This window comes from Phocoena phocoena, chromosome 8, assembly GCF_963924675.1.
Source record: "Phocoena phocoena chromosome 8, mPhoPho1.1, whole genome shotgun sequence".
Taxonomy (NCBI): domain Eukaryota; kingdom Metazoa; phylum Chordata; class Mammalia; order Artiodactyla; family Phocoenidae; genus Phocoena; species Phocoena phocoena.
In genome coordinates, this window is record NC_089226.1 from 11,953,522 (window position 1) to 11,965,133 (window position 11,612).

General features: G+C 49.9%; 1 protein-coding gene across 1 annotated transcript in view; it reads right to left on the reverse strand.

The window, feature by feature from the left end:
• Positions 1-10,861, reverse strand: part of SORL1 (sortilin related receptor 1) — a 156,487-nt gene extending 145,626 nt beyond the window's left edge. The window contains exon 1 of the mRNA XM_065883269.1: positions 10,586-10,861. Coding sequence (XP_065739341.1) covers positions 10,586-10,861 — 276 coding nt within the window. The remainder of the gene's footprint in view (positions 1-10,585) is intronic.
• Positions 10,862-11,612: the final 751 nt, after the last annotated feature.

The following is an 11,612-nucleotide window of genomic DNA, read 5'->3' on the forward strand; positions in this document are numbered from 1 at the left end:
AGGCTGCCCATTTCACAGACAAGGAAACAAAGGGAGAAAGACCTCAGACTAAAAAACTTAGCGTTTCACTATAATCTCCTTAACTAGAGTAATGAGCTCTCTTTAGATTTATTTACATGCCTCTTCCTGACTTACAGTATCAGCTCGGAGAGACTTTAGTTCGGATTAATCTTTGGCAAGTAGAATCCACCTCTATCTGCCACTCCCTCCTGGTGAAACCCACTTTGTCATTTAGCAAATAGCCCGCTCTGCTGCTCTGGGAGGGCTCCCTATAAAAAAAGAACTGTGAAAAATCTCTTTGTCATGAAAATAATCACCCCTTAATTCACCAGTTGGCAAGTAAGAAAAAGAAGAAACTATCCGGTCCAGAAGGAACCTCAGGGAACATCTTAACCACCTTCCACACCTTGCAGATGGGGTTAAACCCAAAGAAAGATCTAGAGGTGGGGTTTCCATCTGCCTTAAAACCCAGGACCGCAGAGTGGGGCACACAGCACTGAGAGCACAGCAAGCCCCTCACCGGTGTTTACGGGCTGCTGGAACACTGAACCAGGACTAGCCTTAAATCAGGATTCACCTGTGTAGGATGGTTCCAGAACATCCACTTTCCCTGACCCTCCACTTTGGCTCTGCAGCTCCACCATAAATAGCCCACCACCTCATTCATTCAGTAGAGATTTACTGAGCACTTACTACATACCAGATGCTCTACTAGGTGTTAAAAAAACAGCAGACTTCTAGGTCCTGCCTCGTGACTCTTAAATCAGTAGGGGAAACAAACGTTAAACAATTAATTTCATGAATAATACTTACAGATGTTAAATATGGGAGCCGGGGGGGTGGGCATAACCAAGTGCAGGGCTGCACTGAAGACAAGACCCCCAGTGGGTACCACAAGGATGAAGAGGGAGGAGTCCAGGGCAAAAGGGATGGAGAACAGAAAAGACAGATCCAGAGGAAGAACAGAGCGAAATCCAGGAACGGGCAGGGACCTGGAACTTGACAAATTTGAAAAGTTGAAAGTAAACTGGTGTAGCCAAGGAGAGCCAAGGAAAGGGTGGCATTATACGAGCTCTCTAGGTTTTGAAGGGGGAACAAAAGAGATCACAGCCACCGGACCCCTGGCTGAAAGCAAGGCTTTCACTGCAATATTTACAAGAGGGAAAGGTGCCACCGTAAATCTGAGACAAGTCAGAGGCTTGGGTTTGAGTCCTGATCTCGACGACTGATGGGCTGCACAACTTGGGGGACGTCCCTTTGCCTTCTGGAGCCTCAAGATACTCATCTGTGAACTGAGAATAATAATAAGGCTTCCCTGAAGATGTGTGACACCACAGAGCCAGTGGAAAGTTCTGCTCGAACCATCACCACCCTATGAGCAACAGCCACACAATTCAGGGTCTTGCCAACCAACATGGCAGCAACATCCCAGCTGCCTACCAGCCTGGCCACAGAAGGTGCCCTGGATACTTCTGCTTTATTAACAAAGGAGGGAAAATTCACTGTGTTGACATGTACTGGAAAAGCTCTGCAGGGGGAAAGTTATTCTTTGGCAAAATGGATTTCTTAGAGATGTCAAAAGGGGAGAGAGACAAAATTGTTACAGAATCAAAATATGTGCCGGGATTTTTTTAATGTATGGATGCCTCTTATTAAGATTTAGTCTTTAATAGTGATCCTGGCAACTAGTCCTCCCTACAAAACAAATAAAGACTTCCTTTCATATTGCTAAAAAAAAAAATTTTTAATAAATAAGTAAGGCTCACCTTCAAATCAAAAGAGATCTTATCCATGAATATATTTCATAAACTTCAAAATGCTAAAACGTTATCTCCTCTTGTTACTGGTATGGTCTTTATACCATATTCTTCACAAAATGGCAGCATATCAAAAACTACCATGAGCAGCATCAGGGTTGGAACACTGAGGCCTGAGAGCAGGAAGTAACAACATACATAAACTGGTGAAACACTGTACGTCTGGGTCAAGCTCAGAAGCCAGTCGTGGGGACTTCCCTGGTGGCGCAGTGGTTAAGAATCCGCCTGCCAATGCAGGGGACATGGGTCCGAGCCCTGGTCCAGGAAGATCCCACATGCCGTGGAGCAAGTAAGCCTGTGCGCCACAGCTACTGAGCCTGTGCTCTAGAGCCCGCAAGCCACAACTACTGAGGCCATGTGCCACAACTATGGAGCCCGTGTGCCACAACTACTGAGCCTGCGCTCTAGAGCCCATGAGCCACAACTACTGAGGCCGTGTGCCACAACTACTGAGCCTGCACTTTAGAGCCCGTGCTCCACAACGAGAAGCCACCGCAATAAGAAGCCCACACACTGCAACAAAGAGTAGCCCCCACTCGCCGCAACTAGAGAAAGCCCGCGTGCAGCAATGAAGGCCCAAGGCAGCCAAAAACAAATAAATTAATAAATTTATTTAAAAAAAGAAGCCAGTTGTGGCCAAGCCCTGCGCTCAGGCAGCCTTCCCCTCACTCCACAACCAAGATTCGAAACCTGGGGAGACCCAAGCTCTGGTTCCCAAGGCTCCAACGAACCATCCAACACAGAGGTGGCACTGATTTCTAGCATCTCCCTTGCCCCAAGGGGAAAATATTTACATGACATCCCAGAACCAAACGCCTCAAGACCTCACCTTACCAGTGGTTTAAACACAACAGCAAGGTCAACCTTTCAGTCCTGTGAGATGCCTCTGCTACCAGGAGGGCAGGAGAAGCCCCTCGGGCCCCACCCCCACGCAGCTTAACTCCCCAACCCTGTGATGACAGCCTTTCTCCTCCATCCAGCTCTCCACATCCACTCCCAAATTCTTCCCCTCTCCAGGTCCGAGGCTTGTTTCTGCAGGAACCCCTGCATCACCTCCACAGCAGCACACCTCGCCCAATCCAGCAAACTACGTGCACAGTTAACTGTAGGATTTTCTTTAAAGAACTATTCAGAGAACTTCAGGGAACTAAATATATACAGATGAGGTAAGTTATAGGTACACAGTCCCACGTTACCCAATTAATGGAGCACAGCTTTAAAACATTTCAAGTCTCTTCCAAACCCTCCCCCAGCCTCACAGGCCCCACCCACCCACCTCTGTCCGCTGTCCCCACTCCCTGTCATGGGCAGCTTCCTCTGCTGGGACCCTGGGGCAGGCCTTCTCCCCAGGCCCCTGGCATAGACCCACATGGAAACGTCTTGCCTGTATCCTCTGGGCTAACAGAGAAATAGAGTCCTTTACTATCTGGGCCCCTCCCCCATACATGGCTCTTCTCAGATGTACCCACGCCAGGCTCCCCAGAGACAGTCCCTAAAGTGGCTTTTACTCCAGGGTTATTTTTAACCCCAGCCCTCCAAGCTCCATCAGATTATACCAGCTTCTCCCAATTTCTTCTGGACACAGAGGTTTCCTAAGAATGAAGAATTTCACCCTGACACTATTCAGCTCCCCAGATCATCAAAGTAGACTGGATCTCACCTCAGTCCCAACTAACACATTAAAATCTCCATTCACGACCCACCCATTTGGCTCAAACCCTCATTTATTTATGTAAGAATCAACCCATCCATCTTCCCCCCTTCAATCCAGTTATTTGGGGGCAGAGGGTTTCTATTCAACAGGCTATTCTCTTTTCTAAATAAAAGATGCAATATTGGTTAAAAAACAAAAACAAAGTGGGGGGAGGGAGATAATAAACCACACGTTGGTCCCTACACGGCACAAAACACGAATATAAGATAACAAGTACATCTTTTTATTGCCCTTGTCTGCCACTCCAATTTGGGACGTAATCACATCAGCCTGCCTTTCTGAGAATTTGTAGTGGTGTTTTTAATCTAATTCAGGGGACTGGAGATAAATCATGGTGAAGGGTCCCAATTTGCCGAGCCCAGCGCCAGCAGCTGCAGCAGCGGGCGGGGTTAGAGGGCCGGCGGGAGGCGGGGGTCCCAGGCGGTGATGAAGACCACACGCCCACGCCCACGCCCACAGTGTTTGTCTTCACGCCAGCCTGCAGGGCTGCAGGGACGGAAGACAGACCTGGCTGCGTTGAGGGAAGGCAAGGTGAGCCCAGGAGCGGAGGGCGGGGGTGGGGAGGCGGCCCGCACGTTAAGGCACCAGGGTACAGCTTTCTCGGCTAAACAGACGCGCAGGGTCTGCACACCGCCCGGGCCACGTGGGCTGTCTGGGCAAAGCCACGTCAAAAGTGAAGGCACACAGGTCAGCCTTCAGTGCCCAGGTCCCTGATGGGAGGAGGCAGCTGTGCAGAGGCAGCTGCTAAGATGAACGGGGCACCCACGGCACCCTCCACCACACCCCCTGATGCAGCCCTACCCGGGAAAGAAAGGCCGGGGTCTCCCCACACTCAACCTGGCAGCCAGCAGCCGCCAAAACCTCAGGTTCAGACAGCAGCCCTCAACTCTCGCTTTCCCTCCCCTGTTTGTGGTGGAAACAAAGACAGGCCTTGCTGTGGCTACAAGCTTCTCCCCCGGGTGAAGCACCAGTCGCCACCACTGGGAAAGGGAACTTCACACAACCGCTTAAAGCTATGCTGTCCAAGGGCCACGTGGGGCCGTTTAAACTTAAATTTAACTACGATGAAAATTCAATGAAAGGAAAATAAATTTAATTCTTCGGTCGTACCAGCCACATGTCAAGCTTCAACTGCCACAGATGGCTAGTGGACACCCTGGCCAGCACAGATCCAGAATATTTCCGTCATGGCGGGAAGATCCGTTGAAGAGAAGACCTGACACGAGGTCAGGAAGATAAACCCTTCCAGCTCCTGGCCAGAAGCGGTGACATGACCATGGATGTTACCATGATTATTAACAATTACGCAGTGGAAAACAGAATTTTGTAATTATTTTTAACTCCCTGTTGTGTTCAGGACTACAAAAGTCATGTGACTTATGAAGTCCTATTTTTATGGAACCCAGCCCAAAACGCTCAGAGCATTTCTCACGTTACAATAAAAAGTTGAGGGTCTCACAATAACACGGGAGGAAATCCAAATCTTGACCTTAATCAGCAGTCCGCCCACCTTCTCTGATTTTACAGCATCAGCCACTTGGATGCTAGAAGGCTGCCCGTGCCACTCCTTCGAAGACCCAAGGTTCACAGGTCGATAAACCAGTAAATTAGGTCGAAATTAACTGCAGCTCATTTTAAACTGAGGGAAGTTGATTTCTGCATTTACATGGCTGGACTGAATATGCCATGTGCCAAGAGATTCTGGCATACCTAGGGAATGCACAGGAAGGTTCTGTGCTCCACAAAGATGCCTCAGCCCTGCAGCCCAGACCACTTCTGCTGAAACACTAAAGAAATATTCAAACGAAAATGCAGTGAGCTCTCCTTTACGTTCCATCACACCTGAACCTAAAAAAAATGGAGGAAAGGTTACTATAATACCTCGTTTTAATATATTTCTACGTGGTCAACTCTCAAATTATCTCCATCTGAATTATTACCGAAAATTCTAAACTCCAAACTGGCTTTCCCTAACACATGTATGCCGGTCATTTTGCATATCAGCTGTTCAAAGAATGCAAACTCATTTTAATATTCACCTAAGCAAAATTTAATCAGGAAGGTAAACTGATCCTTAAAAAAAAAAAACAAAACACTAACTAAATACATAGCAAAGGCAAATAGGTTATTCTTTGGGTTACCTGCTCTCCAGATTATCTGCATGCTCCTGTGTCTGTCCATTACAGGGGACAGTACAAGGCTTGTCTCCATCCATCCTTGGCCCTCGGATTAAACAATGACACTACCAAGATGGCTGTCATCTCTAAGGAGGAACAGCCCAAAATACGACAATGAAATGTTCCTACAGCATGCATTTTTTTGCTTTGGGATGTTCACTGCTGTTAGAATCTGCCTCCTGGATCCCAGGTCTCCAAGCAGTTTATTAAGCATACTATTGACTCCACTTTACAGAATCTAAAGAAAACATTTTCTAAAAGAACATGAGTTAAAGCCAAGATCCGTGATCTCAGTATTCTGATGTTCTCACAAACCTGGGCTCTACATCTCTAGGGAACCGCCCTCCAGCGCCTTTCCAAGTGACAAGAGGGCTACGTAATGCTGCTCTCCCTGGCCCTGGCTGGCCGGAATCCTTGAAGTGGACTGGTATTTTCCACCCTGGCCTGGAGGAAAAGTAACAATCTATTTTATACTATGACACTTCAGGTAGCTCCCTTCCCATTGACAGTAATTATGCCATAAATATATTTTGGAGCTGATGTCATTATTCATGATATCAGGGGCTGGGGATAATAGAAAGCCGCTGATATCTCAAGTTTGAAATTTTATGTCCATATACGTTACATATGTGTAGAATGTTTTTGGAAGGACGTACAAAAAACTGATGACCGTGGACACTGGGTGAATGGGGTCATGTAAGGGAGAGAAATTTACTTCTCACTACATACTCTTCTGTTAAAATATTGTTTTGCAAATATGCATTACCTACTGAAAGCTAAATAAAGGGACTGGATGGCTTGACATTTCATCCCTTTCATTCCCCATCTCCTCACTCCTGTTCCCTGTCCGTTTTCCTCCCATCCCTTCTACCTCTCAAAGCCTCCACCTGCCACGCCCCAAGACAGGCAAGCTATTAAACAGTGGCCAGACACCGAGCCAAGAACTGTGCCCAAGAAGAGATGCCAAGTGAGATCAGGAAGTCTTTCAAGGTCACACCCATGATCGAGCCAACCCAAAACGCCAAGGAACCCTTCACCTATGCAGAAGAAGCCAACTTGAAACCACAAATGCTTTGCCTTCTCATCTTTTGGAAGCATACAGGTCAAACATCCTAACTTCAGAATCAACCAGCCAATTCTTTCCCAAGCAAGTGTATCATACAAGAATCTACCCCAAAGAGATCTAAAGCTACACAGTCTTCCACCCCCAAAGGAGGCTCTTTGTCTCAGGGCCTTGTGCTGTAACAGACACTTTATTTTCAGTCTCAAATCAGGACACTGAATACTCCCTGGACTCTAAAAAGCAGGAATTATGAAGAGCGAGCTCATTGGAAGGAAAATAAACCTGTAAATCCTGTTAGGCTTTGCGCTTCATTCCAAAGGATTTTTCCCCAAAACAATACCATTAGCAATACCATGAGAGCCCTAAAAGGGAGCATTCTGTACGATAGAATCCCAGCTCTTCATTCAAAATAAACCCCAAAATAGCACAGGAAAATCAGGGCTCCCAGACCCACAACCTGAGCCAACTCACTTCCACTCTCCATTGTGGGCTCACGACAGTCCTCCTTATAAATACCTTTTCTGTAACTTGGATGTGCCTCCTACCCTCTAGGCCTTTCTCTTTCCAGGTGGGCAGCTGGTCCACAAATATTCATTAAGGGCCTCCCAAGTGCCAGGGACACAGAGGAGAGACTTGATCCATGCCCTCAAGGAGCAAATAGGGAGATGAAACAGTTAAACAAGCAATTAGAACACCAGGCAGTCAGTGCTGTTACCAAGCTCAAAAGAACTCTTCCCACCAGAGCCTGGGAATACTAAGAGGTACTCCTTGGATGCTGAAAAATGGAAGAGGGGTTTTGCAAGCAAAGAAAGAAACGGGGAAGGACCATTTGAGGCAGAGGGGAAAGCAGGTGGCACGGAGCCGACATAAAATCAGGAGGAAATCCAGTGTGACAAGAATTCTGGAATCCCCCTTCTTGGGTCTGGCCTGTTTTAGAAGGGACACAACTAAGCCTAGTTTACTCCATAGGTTAGCAGAGCCAGAGAAAAAGAACTGACACTGACTGCAACACAGGGCTCTTTCTCAGATGCAAAAGCGCTCCTGCTCCCCTCCCTGGGGCTGGTGGCCTGAACATCACCCCTGGGGCTTCTTCCGTCAGGCGGTTTCTGCTTCCAGCCCTGATCTGTGCTGCCAGGCATCCTCTTAACCTCACTCAAAGGTCAGAGAGCGAGAAGCTGCAGAGTGTCTGAGCCCACTGACCCTTTATCACTCCATCTCCCATGCCCTCCCATATCAAACAACCCACTCACACCCCACTGAAGAGTTGTGGCTGGTGAATCACGTCCGTGTTTCCTTGTCCCTGTCTGGTACATTTCCATGCCTGTATATTTGCATCTGCTTTATCTCCTCCTTAAATTCTAAGCTTTCTGAAAGCAGGGATGCAAACTCTCCCCACCCCCTCATCTGCACCCCCATCCCTATATAGAATCAGACTGAATTCAAGTGACACTATGGAAAAACATGGCAATTCCTTACATTTCAAAGTTAAAGGGCAGAGACTGGGGGGAGTGTAACGTGGGAATTGGCTTAGGGCTAGAAGCAGAATGGCCATCTAATTTATAGTCTGCATCCTGACACTTTTTTGAGTGAACACAGCACTTTTCATAACCATCAGGGATAACGTATAAACCAGGTCTGTCCCAGGGAAAACAGCGGCAAATGGGCATCTCTGCTAGAAAGATTGTTCCAAATAGCTGGGCGGCCCTCCAGAGCTCCAAGAGGGACACGCCAAACCCCTTCAGTTACTGATTCCTGTGCTTGCAATCTAAAGGGTCTGCACCAGACAAGTGTTTGTAGCAGAAAGCCCAGGACCGGGAAGTCCTTCCTTCTATCTAACTCAAATCTTTACAGATTCAAGTTAATCCCAGTTTTATTAGCTTCAGGGCAGCCAAGAACAATGGCACAGGGGGGAGGCCTCAGAGAAGAAAAAACACTGCTCTGGGTCCTCACCCTTGGTAGGAATTCCTCATTATGAGTCCGAGGGCTAGTTCTCCAACCTTCCACTGAACCAAACTCAATCTGGCTCAGAAATATAAAAGCCAAGGGTTTTTTAGTCACTCCCAAGAAGAACACAGTTCATCTTTAACTGGCCCCAAAACCCCAGGAGCTTTCACAAACCAAACCCAAGGAAGAAATGGCACCAGTGTGCATATTTTTGCGACCAGGAAGCTCTTCCCGTGGCCCAAACTATAATGTTAGGGACCTGAGCTCCGGAAGGGATCGTCTCCTGCGGCTCTCCACTCCCAGCCCCCAGAAAGCTGACTCAAGCCCACAGCAGAGCTGGGCTGATGGGGAAGGCTCAAGGAACAAGGGAGCCTCTCTTTCTCCCTCCCCCATCCTCCATCAGGAGGCTGGCATCCCTGTGGGGAGCAAGGACCTTGCTGACTTCTTTCAACAATACAAAAAAGAAGTTTCAGATGGGGGTGGGGAAGGGAACAAGGATCTGGACCCACGAGGGAGCCAAACAGGCAGGCTCCTGCAGCCCATGCCCACCAGCAGTTATATGCCCACTGGTACACGCTCTTGCCCAGGAGCTGATGGTGGATGGAAGGCAAATGCTCCCATCCTCTCACCTCCATCCCTATCCCCTCTCTTACCAACACATTTTACTTTAGAAAAAAGTTATTTAAGAGGCACTGTGTAAAGAGAGGGCGACTATTTGATCACTCGAAGGTCACTGAGACAATGCAGACAAAAACTAAAGGGCATGTGACCCTGGGCTAGTCACTTCACCTTTCCCAGCTCTGGCGGCTTCATCAACAAAATGGCACAATAGGGGAGATGGTTTATAACGTTCTTCCTGGCTCCAAGGGTTGAACATTTAACTCTGTATATTTCTTGAAGAAACGGCTAAAGGAAAATCAGTGAAGAGATGCAGAATTCAGACTAATCCTTTAATTTCTACTGTGAAGGGAATATTTTGACTCTAGAAATCGTGTAATTGACCACCTACACTGGTCCCACTTTTTCTCCCCCACCGACCTTCCAGTTTTGCTGATGTCAGTCTCAACCATAGGACTGCGAGTCTCATGAGGCAGTAACACGGACAAATTAATTTTGCCAGCGCTGATACTAACCCACAAACTCGGTTTGTAATTGCCAGAAGTAAGTCCTGCCATAAAAATGAAATTCATGTTCCTTATGATCTAATTAAATCCATTGCCTAGATAGAAATAAATCACTTACTGAATAATAATGCCCACCGAATTACTGCAGTCTTTCAAATTCCCAAGTGTCATGAGGGATATTCCTGTCCAAAATAAAAAAAATTCAGCCCACACACACACACACACACACACACACACACTCACACACACCCCTCTTGCTTGGACTATACCCAGAGAGTAAGCTTTCAGGTTTGCCCACCTTAATTGTGGTTAAAAACGGTAACTGTGGAAACCCCCTCCTCTGACGGTTCTGGGTAAATGTACTGCATCTGCAGGGTGCTCGCCTCGGCTGCTAACTGATGATACACGAAAGAAAGCCCATTTTTTTATCCACACGTAAAATGAAGCTGCACCCCTCTGATACCTGCGGGAAACTCCACCGCTGGGCACACACCCTGGGGAAACAGGCAGTGCACCCCGCGAGTGCCCTGGAATCCGTTTGCTAAAATCGACAGGAAGAAGGAAAGATCAAGGCGATTCAAGTGCTGACGGTTGTACTCCTATGTGAGGAGGGGAAAAAAACAAACGCCAGCCGGGAAGTCCCCAGCGGTGCCTGCACCTGGGAGGCGACAGCCAAGGATGGATGCGGGGGTGAGGCGGCGCAGGGAGAGGAGAGAGCCGGGGGAAGGCGGGGGCCGACCGCTCACCTGTCCGTACACCTGGATAGGCTCGGGCTGCAGGGCAGCGCTCCGTCTCCTCCGGAGCGGCTTCTCGTCCGCCCTCCGGGGCGCCCCGCGCGCCCCTCGCCGCAGCTCGAGCGGGTCGCCCCGCACCACGAGGAAGCCCCGATCCTGGGGCCCAGGCGCGCGGCCGCCGGGCAGCGTCGGCGGCCAGACCTCGCCGAGAGCCCCGGGCGGCAGCAGCGCTATCAGGGTGAAGAGGAAGGGGAGTCGCGACTCCCTCCTGCTGCTCCGTGTCGCCATGTTCGGGCGAACGCGACCGCAGGTGGCGCCGCCGCCAGGAGAGAATGTGCAGCGCGAGGCCGGGACGCCGGCCGGCCGGGGCCGCGCGCGCCGCTCCCGGGGCTCCAGGCCGCCCTGCTGCGCCCGCCGCCGCCGGGTCCCGCTCTGCTCGGCGCAGCCCCGTCACGTGGGAGGCTCGCCGCCGCGGCCCCTTCGCGCACTTTCTCCGCTGCGGCCCCTCCTCCGCGAGGGGACGGGGAAGTCAAGGCAGCGGGCGCGCGGCCCGGTCCCCTGGCAGGCGCTACTCGTCGCCCGTGCGCCCTGCGGCAACCGGGAGTCGCGTGGGGCTCGCCCGTCCTCCCTGGAGTTCTCGCCTCCTCTGCCGGGTCGCGTCGAGGTCGTCCTCAACCGCGGCCGGTCTCCTCTCCCGACTGCACAGCCTCCTGTCCCGCCACACGACCACCTCGCCCGCCCCCTGTCGCATCCCCACCTCCGGGGGGTGCGCGGACAGCCAGAGAAAATTAGCTCCGAGAACGCGGCGGGCACGTTAGAGTCCAGATGAACCCGCCCCCGTGGTGCAACTCACACAGTTTCAATAACTCTGGGCACCAAAACTACCCTTGATCGAGCTAAACTGCCCCTGCCCGGAGCACAGTAAATACACATCCGGCACAGAGGCACTAAACGCAAGGGCACGTCCGACAAGGGACTCGCCACACCTCAACAATCACACAGTTATACAATGGTTCCTTGCACAGAACACCCGCGCGGG